General features: G+C 44.6%; 1 protein-coding gene across 4 annotated transcripts in view; it reads left to right on the top strand.

Annotated features, from left to right (window-relative positions):
• FRMD4B (FERM domain containing 4B) overlaps positions 1 to 15,412 on the top strand; it is a 144,364-nt gene that overhangs the window by 107,681 nt on the left and 21,271 nt on the right. For all 4 annotated transcript variants that reach the window (XM_074602806.1, XM_074602807.1, XM_074602804.1 and 1 more), the window contains 4 exons: positions 7,680 to 7,763; positions 8,953 to 9,018; positions 10,046 to 10,103; positions 11,051 to 11,137. In XM_074602806.1, coding sequence (XP_074458907.1) covers positions 7,680 to 7,763; positions 8,953 to 9,018; positions 10,046 to 10,103; positions 11,051 to 11,137 — 295 coding nt within the window. The remainder of the gene's footprint in view (positions 1 to 7,679; positions 7,764 to 8,952; positions 9,019 to 10,045; positions 10,104 to 11,050; positions 11,138 to 15,412) is intronic.

The raw sequence follows: 15,412 nt of genomic DNA, 5'->3' as shown, positions 1-15,412 counted from the left end.
AATGAGCAAAGAATTACGTGGAGAGGAAAAAAGAAGGCTGTTTTGAGTAATTTAATAACCTAATCTCATGGGATTTACTACTTGCATATGGCAGTGTAAATTGAATATTTACATGTAACTGTGTCAGTTTGGTAAAGGAACATGCATTTTTAGATTTCGTACACATGATGTTTGTACAGTTTCCTGAGGGGTGGCAAAGGGGTGGTTGTGTTTTGTCCTCTTTAAGTGCCCCTCTACAGTCCTTTTTTTTTGTTTTGTTTTTTAAGCAGATAAGAGATGAGGCAAGCACGGGGCCAGAAAAAAATCATCCTCAAAGTTGTCCCCCACACAGGGGACAAGTCAGACACGTTGCTGTCGTAGCTGGTAGGCTTGGAGTAGCAGCATGGCTAGAAATTCCCTCAAGTACAGGTTCAGCATTAAAGGACAATGCCTTTTCCTGTTGTCAAATTAGATTTCATATTCGCCTCCCTTCTGTTGCATGTCTGGAAAACTTTGTCAGGCCTACAGAGAGTTTCTCCAGTCTTGCACCATCGGCTGCGAGCAGGAGTCTGGGCTGACTCGGAACAACATCCTCACTTTAAAAAAAAATAAGGCAAAAAAAAGAGTAATATCTCTTTTGCTTTTCCTCCTTGTGGTGGTTGGGATGTATCACGTGGAGTGTATTTTGTGCTTCGAGGAAATGGAACAACAGCTTTTCAGCCTCAGCTTTTTTGCTTTTGCAGATTTGTCAGCTCTTTATCGTTACTTGGATACTTTATTTTTCTTGTGCTTCCACGTATCTCTGAATCAGCACGCAGGGCTGTGATAACACGCTTTAAACTTTGCTGCTGTACTCAGACATGCTAAAACGCCACGACTAATATGGCTAATCTGACTTTTGTGTGAACAGGAAGAAAGGGTGAATGTTAGAAATAACAGTCTGTTGTTCTGAGGGAGGGCTTGGGATCCTTCAAGCGCTGTATCAACTGTGAATAGCCATCTTTCGCTCTGTAGTAAATCCCCAGGTAGAGCAGAGCTGCTCTGCTTCCTGTCGAGGCTGACGGGATGGCTGGGGAGGCATGCTGTCGGTGTGAGCAGCGCTCTCAACATGGACGTGCTGCCCTGGATCCATGGGACTGGGAGCCATCTGCGGTGGTAGGTGTGCTCAAGGACCAAAGGGTTTTGTCTTTGGAATATTCCTATTTCACATCAAGGGCTGTAGAAGAACTGAGAATTTAGGGCAGGTTCAGGTCGCAGATTTTTCCCGGCCATGGAGAACTGCTTCCTCAACACCCCATTCCTCATCTGCAAAGTGGAAATATGAATGGTGCCTCATCCACCAAGGTGGCTTTGGGAGCAGCTCGTGCTCTCGTTTGTCTGGTCCCCGTGTCCTGAGATAGAGAGGTGTGTACATAGAGCTGACAAGAGAAACGTTGCTCTTTCTATGGTGCTCTTGGTCTACCTTCCAAAAACCAATGCAGAGGGTCACCAGACCCCTGTGAGATCTGTGGATGCTGTTGCTGCTCTTTCAGAGGGTCAGACAGGGCTGGGGAAGCAGAGGAATTAACCTAAAGGAGCAGGGTTGGAGATGGAGGTCAGGCCTGGAGGTCCAAGGCTGTGTTCCAGCCTGTGCTAAGCGTGGGGAAGGGTTGTCCAGCCACAGCCACGGGACTCAGATTTTTCACGGATTTTCCTGGAGCACAGAGTGTTGTGTTCGGTGCAGGTCCCTCTCGAGCTGTGAAACTAAAGCTGTTGCTGCACCACAGCACAGCCGCAGCGTAGATGTATGACAAGCTGGGTGTTGAAAAAAGCCATCTGCACTACTTATCATGTTCTTTTTCACGTACAGAGTTTGGAAGGCTCTTAGAAAAGCTCCTTCAAATACCTTTCTGAGCAGGCGGTTCCTATCTGGTATTCAAGTGGCAGACTTTGCAGCCCTGCCCCAGGCTGAGCTCCCCGCTGGCCGGGGGTTAAGGTTGGGCTCTGGATGTCCTGTGCCAACGGGAGCCCCTTGTTCATGGCCTTTCCGGATCCTGGTCTTCCTTCAATAGAAAAATAACTTTCTTGAGTGTGCCAGCAGACCATAAACTGTAAGGCTGGGAAATGATGGGAAACGTCTGGCATTTGTCACAAAAGAGGATTTGTCAGAGAGCGCATTTCAGAATCCTGCTGCTCTGACATACTCGAAAGCTGCTAAATCCATCGGCTCTCCCTGTACCTTCCCCGCTCTGCCTTCCTTTCCCTGACTTTTTTCTCTTGCACTTCTAACCCCACTCATTATTTTTTTCTCCCCTCTGTTACGCTGCTGCTTCCTTCTCGCAGCTGTTTCTTGTGGTACATTGAAAGGCAGAACAACCTCCATGGGAGTGTGAGGTTGCCATGCTCTGCCCTTCCATTTATTTTGGAACAAAACAAAAGCCTACAGAAAGGCACCTGTTGCTGAAGCAGTCCAGCTGCAGTGCGACGGGCCGTGTTGCTGGCACTCATCTGTGAACCCTGGAGACCTTGGTGATGCTACCCCAAGTCTGGTCACTTCAAGAAGGTCACCTTAGGAGCAAGCTGAGGTGTGGGCAGCACCACGGGATGTTCTTGTACTGTTATAGCATTGCTTGTAATCACATAGCAAAGGAATTCAGTGGTTATTCTGAAGAAATTGGACCTTTACTAACATCATATGAGTAACTTGACCAGCCTTCTGAAAACTTAGGTTGTTGGCTTTTAAGTATCAAATCTAATTGTGTGCTGTTTCTATTTGTTTTGCTATCTCTAAATATCTTGAACAGAATAAGAAGAAAAATCCTAATGGAAAGTTTTGGAAGCATCTTTATGATGCAGGGTAATACCATATTGCCCTTTAGCTGGGAAACTCCATATTTCCTTGTAGCTCACATGTGATTCTCAGAAGTGTCTGCCAATTTTTAGGTGTCCATGAAATAATAACTTTCAGGTTACCTTGAGAGTTTGGTTGTTATTTTCTAAAAACAAGGCCACTCTAAATTCTACCTATGCTGTGCCTAAAGCTCATTTGAAGAGTTAGCCAAATATAAAATAGTGACATTCAGAAAGACCCAGGAGTTGACTTACTCTAATGATCACATAGCAACACAAGAGCAAGTATTTATGTCAGGTCAAGGGGCTTTGAGAACAGAGGAAAATCACTATAGAATGCACTTTCCCAGGTGATAAATTCCTACTTTATAAAGTGTTATCAACACAATTCAGCAGAGGCAGACACACCTGCCATCACTGTAGTCAGTTAAAAGTTGTCTGAAGTCCTGTCCTTATCAAGTTGTTAGTATTTACAAAGATGATGTGGGCTGATAAGCTTTTATATTGTAATCCAATACAGTTGGTGCTCTGGGTGTGTCTATTGCTTTTCACATTTTATGCTAATCTCATTAATCACATCTTATTGCATCTTAGCTCTTACCTGTGTTAGCAACAGGCATAAGATGTTTTTGACAGTGGGCGTGGGGAGGAGCCTGGGTAGCCATTGGTAAATGGTCCTAATTAGCACAGTTGTATAAATCTTTGCCTGGCAGGGAGTGTCCTATCACTTGATTACAAGCTGTGAAGATGCACTTTCTGGGAGCATAAATATGCAAGTCTCTCTTTAATTTTCAGTAATGTGCTTTAGGCAGAGCACCCCACGATAGTCTGGCTTGGTTCCTTCCCAGATTTCTGGTGGGGTTTTAGCAAGATGCCTAAAATTTCACTGTAACATCAGTGGGTTGTGGGAAGCATGTGGGATTGGTCCTGGTTTGCTGCTTGAGATAGTAAGTTTGAATGTGGGAACTCCTATTCATGGTATGGTACGTGGTTAAATATTGCTGTTGGTTATTTTAGAGACAATCTTCCCTTCCATCTCCATAGAGCTGGCACTGGTGAGCAGGGCATGCTGCTAGGGACAGCATCTTGCCCTATGTTTGTTCATGTTAGGACAGAAAATCGAATAAGGACAGTACCAAGAAAGTAAGCTGAAGTTCGGCATGAGAATGGTCTGATGCAGATTTTCATTTACACTGCCCAGGTCAATTCAAGTTCTGCTTGAATGTCTGATAGAGAGAAAATTCCCATTTAGAGGGTCGAATGGGAAGGAAAGGGTCCATCTGCTGGTTTTCTTTAAGCCTTCTCCATAGTGGGAAAAATACTTCAGATGAGTTTCCTATATTCCCCTTCTGGGGAATAAACAAACCTTTTGGCAAAAGTATTCAATCCCGTTGACTCTGGGCGGTTTAAGTTTATGTATTGAAATTATGCCAAGAACCACCAGTCAAGAAGCCCCCTCCGTAGCAGAGGTCAGATTAAATGCAAGTGGGCCTCTCCGCCTGACAGCCGAGTCGTCCTCCTGCCCTGACGAGACCATGGACATGCCAGATACAACACTGGTGTGTTTGGCTGGTAGATAGCATAGACCGTTGGACATCTGGAGCCGCGGCTGTCTGCCCTGTGATTCCTGTATCGCCTTGTGATCGTTGTGAAACCAAACAGGAACAGGTAATAATTCAAACCGTCTCTCCTGCTATCTGGAGTTGTCACCTCTGGGGAACGGCTGGGTCTTGGAGGGCTTGGGAAAGTGATCCTGAAGGTCAAGGGGAGACGTGCTTGGGCTCCTCGGTGCAGATGAAGTGATAATGAACTCTGTGGAAGGAGGGGGAGGACCATTTGAGGCTTTTATTATCCCTGAAGCCGTGAATCATCCCAAATGCTAATCCTTGGGTGCACAGTCAGCAGATCAGGGCTTTCTGTGTGCCAGCCTGTGCTGTCTGAAGGCATACAGCGCACAAAGAGCTGTGCCCTGTTTCTCCCAGGTCTTTTACATTTTTCTAGGATTGTTTCATGATTTATCTTACAATTATGCAGGAAAAAACCCAAAATCCTCATGTGGCTTCTCAGAGACTTTCAGGTCTTATAAATCTGTTTTGATGGACTCCCTTCAGCTGCAGATGGATGTGGGATCGTGTGTCTGAATCTGAGTCCCTTCGGGAAGGCAAGTCCCAAGGGCCAACTTTGCCCTTGTATTCTCTGTTGTTGCGAGAAGTTGGATGGGTTTGTAGGTTGGCAGAAGAACAGAGAAGGTCCAGCTCTGCTGTAAGTCTCTGGACTCTGCTTTCTAACAAACTGCACCAGCGCCCGTGGTTCCGGGTCAGTGCTGGAGGGACGTGCCCTGTGTCATGGCACAGACGTGACTGTGCCCTTTCGGTGACTATATGTCCCAGCTCAGAGCCCAAAGACCTTGTCGGGGAGGTGGGTGTGCTGTCTGGTGCTCGGTTTAAATTCAGTGGTAGACATTTCCATATTGATGAGCTGCTACTCATTACTCAAGCTTAACTGGCTCCCTGGTTTTGGCATTTGATGGGGATGAAGTAAGTAGCTACTCAGCCAGGTCCAGCGGTGAGGGGACCAACAGCCAAACGGGAAGGCGAGTAGCCCCGCTGGAGGCCACAAATTGTGCAAAAGGTGGCATTTCAGAGCACGATAGTGTATAGCTGGCAGGATTCGTGGCATTTCTGTGGAGTCTTAGTGACGGGGAGGCTACTGGCCCTGTGATGGTTGGCAAAGGAGGGCTTGGGACCTCTCCACCCAGCTGCGGTGGTGACAGCTGGGGAGTCACCTGTCCCCCCTGCCCAGCTGCCTCTGCCAGAGGTCAGCTCTTGCCTCCTAGCATCAGTCTCGTTAGTGTTTCAGCCCTCACTTGGGTGTTTTGTTGTTCACTACCAACGAGGTTTCTAAATAGGGGTTTAGAGACCAGCCATTAAACCTCTGATTATGAGTATTGTGGGTTGAGAATCTATATTTAGAGGACCAGCCCTTTCGTTTGGTGAAAATGAGCTTTTTTTTTTTATTATTGCTTCCTTCCAAAACCTCTCCTATTTCACTGCATTTCCCTGCCAACCCTGACTGCTACAGCAGCCATTGCAGCGATGAGTCAGGCTTAAAAATAGGAGGAGATTTTTATTTTAATAATCAATTATTCTGAGAGTCTGTGACTTAAGTTGGAAGGGACCTCAGGAGGTTGTCTGGCCGAACCTCCTGCTCTAAGGACATCAGCTGGGAGATCAGGCCAGGTTGCTCAGGGCCTGGTTTTTTGTTTTGGGTTTTTTTTTATTTTCTGCTCTGGTTTCTGATTCCTCAGGAGGGTGTGCTCTGTCTGTGTTTTTAATGTGTCCCTACAAACCGCTGGCAATTTACCTTCTCACTGCGAGCTGAGATGTCCTACAGCCTTTTGATCCCATCAAAACGGGCTTTTAAGAGGTGAATAAAATCCCCTTGGCTTTTGTGAGCGTTGGCTGTATTTGAGTGTTGGGAGGAGAGATCCTGATTTTCTGCCCAGATGTCCCCGTTTGTGGCACTTGGGTGCTGGCCAGCTTGCAAAGAAAAGTGCGTGTTCCTGACAGAAGAGCGCCGGCCCGGCAAAGCTCAGCAGCAACAGCTCCTTGGTGCTAATTGACCCCCTTCTTGGCAACTTCATCAAAGACGCTGAAGAATAAATAGGCTGTTGATTGAACTGTTTCCTCATCCTCAGAGGTGGTCTCCCATAGTCAGGGTTGAGGCGCATTGTCAGGGCTGGGGAAGAAGCTTGCGGAGCGATTAGCCTGTGCTTGCCGAGGAACAAAAAGCTTTAATTTACTGTGTCTTCCATGTGACATCTGCTGCGTGAGACTGAAACGTGGTAGGGGTTTGCTGCCTCCTCTGTCTGCGGGGGTTGATCCGCGGTGCCCACGGAGCAGATTTCTGTGCTCTGGACCACTCTACTGATGCACAGGGTGCTCATTTTGGGGGACGAGAGGGAATGTAGCTCAGATGAACTCTCTAATAGTGGAATCAGATGAAAACAGAGGTCGGGAGCAGGAAAACACCTTCAAGGAAAGCCTGGATGCAGAGGTCGAGGCGGATACTGATGGACATGACTGATGCATTCCATACATAGAAAAGTCGTGTTCATGCTTGTTGGCGCCTCTGCGAAGGCACGCAGAAATCCTGCAGAAATGGGGCGTGCAGGTTTCAGCTGATTAATTAATGGAGCATATAAGGAGAAAATATTAACCATTCTACTCATGCTTGTAAATAGGTTTTTAAATATTCTGCTGGGGGTTTTGTGTGACAAATTGCATTCGCATACTTCAACCCCTTTTATTTTGTTCCAGGCTGGGCCTGGAGTCCAAAATATTTGAACTTTCTGTAGAACAAGCAGTCCAGGGAAACTATTTTCAGTGAAAATATTTGAAAGTATATGAACTGAAACCCTTTGTTTTGAATCAGATCAGTGCTGAACTCTGAGATTTGACAAACACCATGCTGCTTCGTGAAATGTATTGTCCAGAGGTAGGATTCTAGAGCAAAAATTATCACTACAAGTCTTGCTTTTGGGCAGAGGCTTTCGGTCTGCAGCTGTTTCAGGGCTCTTTCTGCACTCAGCAAATAGAGTGAGTGTGTGCAAAGTAAATACTGATATGGTGCTCCCACCGCAGTGGCCTGAGAATCACGTGGCTGTATAACGAGCTACACCATGAGTCTGCATGACACCATATACATCACTGTCATGTGAGAGGGCCTATAGAGTTACATTGCTATGACAGCCTGATATGGGGCAATGCACCGTGTTCTTGGGTAGCAAATACAGCCCTTTCCTTCTGATGAAACTAGCGATAGCATCTATGATTCACTAGCAGTGATGCTGTGCCATTTTTGTTTTTTAGTGATGAAAACACTAGAAAAGACCTGAAGACACTGCCTGTCTTTCCTACCAAGACACTGCAGGAGCATCCATCGCTTGCTTACTGGTGAGCTATTTAATTTAAAATGTAAATCGTTGCTATGAACAGTACTGACAAGATCACTTTTAAACAGTTTTGCAAACTCTTTCAGCCTGTATGACGTAGGACTCGGAGTTAATAGCTCATGTTCAAGCATTTCCAGTTTTTAGAAGGTTATAAACTACGTGAAATCTGATGCAAATCCCTCATTGAATATTTGTTCAAATTAACTTGCGGGATGAGGAACTGCTGGATCAGAATATGTGGGGACTATATGGCTAGAAAGAGCTGAAATCTGAACTCCAGCCAAACCTGGGTTTGCAAAGAGCGCCTTGCTCTTCAGCTGTCACGCAGCAGAGCCTCTGTGGTGGGCTGACCTTGGCTGGCTGCCGGATGCCCACCCAGCCGCTCTCTTCAACGGGACATGGGGAGACAATACGGTGGAAAAGCTGGAAACAGAAAGGTCCAGTTTTGTGGCTTGAATCTGCTGTAAAGGAACACGGCGTTTGGGATGAGTCAACTGTATTGTTTCCTTGTAATTGATGCCCTTGTGCAAGTTTGACTCCCTCATTTGTTTGGCTTTTTTTGTGTGTACCTTATGGATTTTTAAGTCTACCAGTACTTACTTATGATTTGGGTTTTTTTTCAGAATGAATACTGCTGGGTTTTTCTTTGCTTTCAAGTGACTGACACTTAAATGCATATTTTATTTCGCGTTCCACTAGAACAAAATGTTGAAGTATATAACAGGAAAAATGCAAAAAGGTCATTGCTGACAAATCTATATTTCTTCACCTATGAAATGTCAGGGGAAAATACAATGGAAGGAAAACATTTCTGGTTTAACTTCTTCTGTCTTACATATGGACCATTAACCATCCTTTGAAGTTTTGGTCCTTTAGAATGTGAAAATGAATTTATACAGTTAGTACCATTATTCTGCAGCAGCATCTGCGGCAGAGCAGGCTGATCCGAAATGATTCGTTAATTAGTCTGGAACGTGGCATGCGATGGCAGGGATCAGCCAGGCAGCTCCACACTGCTTAATGAAGGGTGGGAAAGAAATCAGTAAGAAACAGAATGTAAAACCTGAGCGAGAACTGTACAGAGGGGATGCTTCTCCGCATGCTGAGCAGGCGTCTGAATTTCGACAGATGCCGTCACACATGAAAAAAGTCACTGAGCCTCTAAATTGGGTTTTGTGCTTGTTTTGCAGTGAGGACAGAGTAATAGAGCATTATACACAAATTAAAGGTCTGAGCAGAGGACAAGCCATTGTTCAGTGAGTATGACACTTGTTAATTTGTGAAGATGATATTTTTACTTTTCTTTTTTCTTTTTTGTTGAGAAGTGGCAATGCAGGCTGTTTTGGTCATTATTGCTTGTATCTGCCAGGTTCTTTTTTATTGAGTTATATTTCAAAGTTAAATTATTTGAAGTTTTAGATTTCATAGGCTTCCAGTTAAGCTTATGCGTCCTTATTCAGATACCTCAACTATAAAAGTAATTATTTGGACTTGACTTTATTGGAAGACTCTTCACCATACCCCACTTGCCATCAATTAGTTTTCACACTGAGCTCTGAGGTCCTGTAAAAAAAAAAATGAATGCATGTTTGTTGAAATGTTCAGAATTTGTCTTTCAAAAGAACAGGATCCATACAGAGCCTGTGGAATTTTATTTTTAATTTACCGTTAATATTAATGTGTTTCCTACAGGCAAATTCAGTGGGGGCGGTGTTAGAAACCATGAAGTTTGAGAAGATTGCCGTGGTTGCATGATGTAGACAACTTGTAGTTTTTCTCACATACCTCGATGCCTGTAACTCCGTCTCAATAATTTAGGGGCTTCTTTCAATAGGGAAAAAATTGTCTGTTCAGTGGCTGTCTGAATTGCCTCATGAAGCAGTTGTACAACTGCATAAGCACTTCCGTTTGGAGCCTATCCGTTGTAACCAAAGCACCATAATGGAATAATTATCGACAGGTCTTTACCGCCAACACTTCCCAAAAGCCTCACATGTCCAGTTCAGAATTTTTACTTTCAGTTCTCTGACCTCCTGATAAGAGATGGAATGTTTTGTTGTATGAGAGATTTTTCCATTCGCTTTAGCTGGGCCAAAATATCACATCTTTCCTTGAGCCAGGATGCTAAGTTTCTTCTGAAAACATGGGCCTTCAATTATTAAGACCTTCAAAATATGCAAATGATAAATGACATGTCCTGAACGTATGTGTGAAAAAAAATACGTTAATAGATATTATTCCCTCCAGAGAAAATCATCTGATACACTATAAATCTGTCTACAGGTACATGAAAGTGGTAGAAGCTTTGCCAACATATGGAGTTCATTACTATGGAGTAAAGGTTAGTAAATGCCCATAGATAATGCGGTTGCTTAGCTTATTACATGATTACATTCCTATAGGAGTAATTTGATGATTCAATACTCTTCTACCAGAATTAAACCCCTCATTTTTCAACCTCTAGAATTTTTCCTCCTTCAATATTCTTTAAAAATTGTTTCCAGAGAGCAGCAAAGCATTACATGCTACAGAAGACAGAGAGGAATCTTTGTAAAACCTTCTGTAATCCTATCAGGAGCTAAATTCATATCAGCTTAATTAAACTGGCTATCACTTCTAGATCCGAAGCAGTTAATAGGTTCCCTAGAGACATTTCTAATCAAGATGGGGGCGGGGGGGGAACACAATGTAGAACTGCCTCTAAGTGGCTGATGATTAGTGGGTGTGTACTTGGAGTGGGGAAATGCTGGGAAATATTTTTGGAGGGTGATGGAAATACATGATTTATTCCCATTTGTAGAGCAGAGCCGGGGCTAAAGTATTTTGTGCAGAAGAGTTCAGCAGAGATGATGTCTCCTTACTTTTGAGTCATGGCCATGACTGTGGTACCTGGGAAGCTGATGTTCTCCACTGTTCTCCTCCTGTGGCTGTCCATGCCTGAGTTTAGTGGATGCAGTCACTGGCCACAGTTTTTTGTTTTTTTTTCTGGTCCCATATCCTTCCCCCATCACAGCCACTCCTGCAACAAGTGACACCCCCTTGTCTCAGCAGCACTGCCGCTTTTTTGTCCACTTTGCACAACCGCCACCTGGTTTCTTGCCTCTGCCTGAGAAGGCAGGGGGAGAAAGTTTCGACATTCACTGCAACATTCCACTTCACATCAATTTGTTAGCAAAAATATCTTTGCTCTGTACCCACTCGTACTTGTCACAGAATGCAATGGGCTGTAATCTTGGAATTGCTTAATTCTTAAGTAGCTCTTGGTTCATGTAGACGTCCATTTTTCAGGATAAACAAGGAATCCCATGGTGGCTTGGAATAAGTTACAAAGGAATAGGCCAGTACGACTTACAAGACAAAGTTAAGCCCAGAAAAGTAAGTGTTTTGCATCTGATTTTTATTTGAGGGGAGGGAAGGATATGGGATGGTGTTGCATGGCAGAATATACTTCTTTAAGCTGTTGCTTATTAGACTAGTGAGCAAAAGACCAAGGGTTGGAGGCAGAAGGAGAATTCTGCTGGCACTGGGGCAGTAAAACTCTCCCTCTCACGCTGATAGTGGAAACTCCATTTGGGAGCTTTGGCTCGTGTGTCGTCCTGAGTTTGGTGGTCTCAGGACAGCCTGGGCAGGAATTTTGGCAGCCTCCAGGGATTGCTACAGAATTATGAAGCTATTGAGTTTCTGCAGGTCCCAAACTAAAGGCCTTGTACCCGAGCAGTGTTTTCACTTGGCTTTCATGGCTGTTTTTTGTATGTGAAGTGATTGATAAAAGGCTCCACTGATATCCATGAAATACGAGGGGGACTGCGTGAAACTGCACGCCCGTTTAGGTAACTGTACGTTTCCATGATGCAATGAATTGTAAGGGGGAAATTGAGAGTAAATGCCAAAAGCTGGAGGTTGTCCTTCTCTTTTTCCATCCCCCTGCCTCCCCAGTGTGTCTCCTGCAGAGCGAACTCTGCCAGCAGCCCCCCTTGTTGTTTAAAGAGGGCAGAGGGTCCCATATCGCACTCTTGGCTCCCTCAAAGCTCTGTCAGCCAGCCCCAACAGGCTCTTCTGCCAGCGGCCTTGGAAGCCCATCACCCAGCCCAAGCACACGATGAGTTGGGAGCTCGCCCAGTCCTGTAACCGCATACATCTCCCTGCGACGGGACTGAGCCCTGAAAGTCTTTGAAGAGTTATTTAACCCTCTTGGCTGGGGAAACGAGCCAGGACTGCACATCAGGGGCCGTGCTGTTGGGTTGGATGTGTGTGGTTTCTTTCTGGTCATGTCTTCATTGGAACATCTAAACTGTGAGGAGATGGAGACCTGGAGTTTTGCTGTTGTTCTTCCCCAGGAATGATCTGGGCAGGAGTTCACATGAAGTGTGTGCTTCCTGCCAGGGAATTTTACATTTGCAAAATGATATTGTTTAGTGTATTTGTGCCAAAAAACACAGCTTAACAAAACTTCCTTGGTACGAGTAATTCCCCTTCAAGCTCCCAACTTGATTTTCTCTTTTTCCAGAGCAGGCTATGACTTGGTTTCTTTTGGTGTATTTTTATATACCTGTGTGTCCAAGGTTGAACTCATATGTCTTTGCTTTGTTTAGTAAAGCAGTTTGTTCAGCCCCAGATCGCTCCTACCATGCCTGTTCTAAGATGATAGCGACACAAGTGGAACCCTAGAAAATCAAGTCAATGTTAATGCAGCCATTGATGGTCAAAGGAGAGCATCAAGGAGCTCCTCTTGCTCTTGAGCACTTCCCTATTCTTAGGCAACATCTACAAGATTTTTACGGTCAGGTCAAACACAGATCATTCTCTAGCCAAGATGTCCAGCTGTGACCAGCAACGCTCTCCAAGAAAATACAATCTGCCTGGCTAGAAGCATTGTTTCACCAAGCAGTTTTTCTGCTTGTGGGATTTCGGTTTACAACATCAACCAGGCAGATTAAGAAAAATTTTTAAGGTCAGCAGGGCCCAGATACCAAGTCACACCCTGCTACAGTTAGTTATGAGGCGTTGCCTTTGAATGCAGCAGGCGTTGCATTTAAGAAAAGTAAAACAGAAAACTAAGATCACCTCTGCATTGGAAATGTTACAATGGGAATGATAATAGTTGTCTGCTTTGCTGTAATTATAATTATACAACGTGGTAGAGATTAAAAGGGAAGATGGGAGAGAGGAGCCGATATGCAGAGGGAAAGCTTAATGCCAATAAGCTGGTTGAAAAAGTGGGGATGGATGTGGCTGTATATCCTTATCGATTTGTGTCTGGTGTTAATAGGAGGGGACAAAAATGACTTAAGCCACAGCTTGTCCTGAGTTGTGACTCCTTTTAACACGCGGCTAAATAGGCGAACGCTTTCTTCCATACAAAAAGTTTCAGGCTTTGAAATACAAAGTGCACTTCTGATGTGATCCGTGGAAGTAATTGGAATCAGATTGCTTTCGGGGGGGAAAGCAGATGCTGGGTCTAGAGAGGCACCACGTCCAGGCTTGGGTTGGAGCTAAAGTGTTGCGATACTGCTGTGCATTTCAGTGTAGCTATAGCCTTGCTGCCTGTGATGGCGGCAAGCAGAGGTTTCCTGTTAACCAGTATTGCCGTTTGTTCATATTTATGAATGTATCAGACTATATTTCAGAGGGAGAAGAGTCTGTACAGCTTGCATGAATCTCCAAGGAGTCAGCAAGCACAGTCCTTTCCAAAGCAACAGGCAAGAGGAGAGTACGCATGTAAGCTATGCCTGTCTTTTGGAGCAGAGGTGCGAGTTTTGCTCAACTTAGCAGAATTTTCTTGCTTTGCTTTTCAGGATGGAAAACGGCAGTTTCACAACTGCCACGTGCTGGTGTTTTCCTGCTGTTTATACTGGGAATCAAAAGTGCTGTTGTGTTTATCCCTAGCCATCTGGGAAGGAGCATCCTTATTATGCTCTACTTCTCCAGTTAGTGATGTTTAAATGTACATGCAGCTGATTAAGCTAATAAAAGGGAAGGGCTGAGTCCAAGTCTAATGAAGCTGGTCTTTCTTAATTTTAAAGATACAGGTGATCTCTAGGTTTTCAAACCTCTCTGATGCTGGCTGCAGTGGGAAAGCTGCTGGGTTTCAGGTGGGAGGCTTTGAACTGGAATTGGTGCCTGTGCTCCAGCTGAATTCACACCAGGAGGGATTTGTTCTGCTCACTGTGTCTTTTCTGCAATGCCAATGGCTGCAGTCAGAAGTAGCTGCATTTGTTTAATGTGTTCATCATAGGCCAAGATAAGGCTGTGGCAAGACCCAAGTCCATATTCAAATAAAATTTTAAAAATAATAATAAAATAATACTTATAAAATTAACTGCATCCATTAATTCAGTATCAGTTAAATCCCAACAAATATAACCATCCTCCTCAAAAACTGGAATTGTTTGGCTTTATCCAAGTAGGTCTTTAGGCAGAGAGACCTAAATATGAGCCTTGGAGCACAGTGTTTATCCCAAGATTTTGTTGTTGGAACAACACAGTTGTGTGAAGTCCAAGGCTGAGAACTCTTCACAGGAAGCAACTTGCAGGACAGACCTGGATGAAGCAATCTCCAGATCGTATCGCCCAGCCCTGCCAACGCTTGCGCATGTCCCGTCAGTCATCTGTGAGGGGAACGTGTGTTGTTGGAGAGGACGGTGTGTAACTCGGGGCTGGACCAGGAGAACCTGCCCTGTCTGTCTGTGTAAAGCTGGCTGGGGAGGTTTGAGTCCGGCTGGTAACATTTTGCTGGTTGACCTGAGGTGGTTTGAAGAAAGGAGTTTTGTTGCTGTAAGTCACTCCTGAGAGCTCGTATCGCTTTGGAAGTGGTTTGTAGCGAAGCGGGCACGTGTTTTACACCTTTCCTGGGACTGTGAGCTCATGGAGCCGAGGGGAGTGCTGTGCTCCAGCGCTGTAATAGACTGAAAATGGAGAATTCTTTTTTGTGTCATTTATGAAAATTGTCTTTTTCTTTGTAGATAAAAGCAGTGGCTCCACACTGGCTGGAGGTTACACTGGGCTCAGTTGTTTATAATCCTGAAGTCTCACAGGGCATAAAAAAGCCTGGGTTTGGCAACACTTGTTCAGATTTCAGCTCAGACCTGGGATTAACTCTGCAGTCCTGCTGCTTTGCAAACATAGTCTCCCTTCAGCTGCAGTGAATACTGAGATGCCTCCTGCTTGCTATGGGATGGCACGCCAAGATCCTGTCCCCAGTCTCCTCTGAATCAATTAGGAAAAGCATAAAACAGGTCCCAGGAACTCTGTATGCTGTTTCAAAACAGAATAGACCTACCTTTTATCTCTATTCCAATTCTTCTCGCTGGTGAGATAAACAATGCCTTGTCTTGTCTATGGAGTGTGTATTATGGTCTGAGTTGGGTTTATTCTGTGTTCAGCCAATATGTGGTGATCCTCTGAGGGATGGGAACTTGAGAAGGCAGCTTGCTGGCTTTTTGACTCGTTCTCCCACTTCATTGTGTTTCTGTGGGCGACTCCCTGGTGATAAATGAACTATAATGTCTGAAGAGAACAACTAATCTTGCTGTGGTATTGCTTCAAATCTACAAGAATTTTCATTCTAATGCGAGTTGTCTTGAATACATTATGTTCTCAGAAGTGTTTTTTATTAGACTATGCTAGGTTTGAAATGGGTAATATTTATGA

This window comes from Larus michahellis, chromosome 10, assembly GCF_964199755.1.
Source record: "Larus michahellis chromosome 10, bLarMic1.1, whole genome shotgun sequence".
In the NCBI taxonomy this organism is placed as follows: domain Eukaryota; kingdom Metazoa; phylum Chordata; class Aves; order Charadriiformes; family Laridae; genus Larus; species Larus michahellis.
Note: the sequence above shows the minus strand (reverse complement) of the source record. Positions and strands in the feature narration are given on the sequence as shown.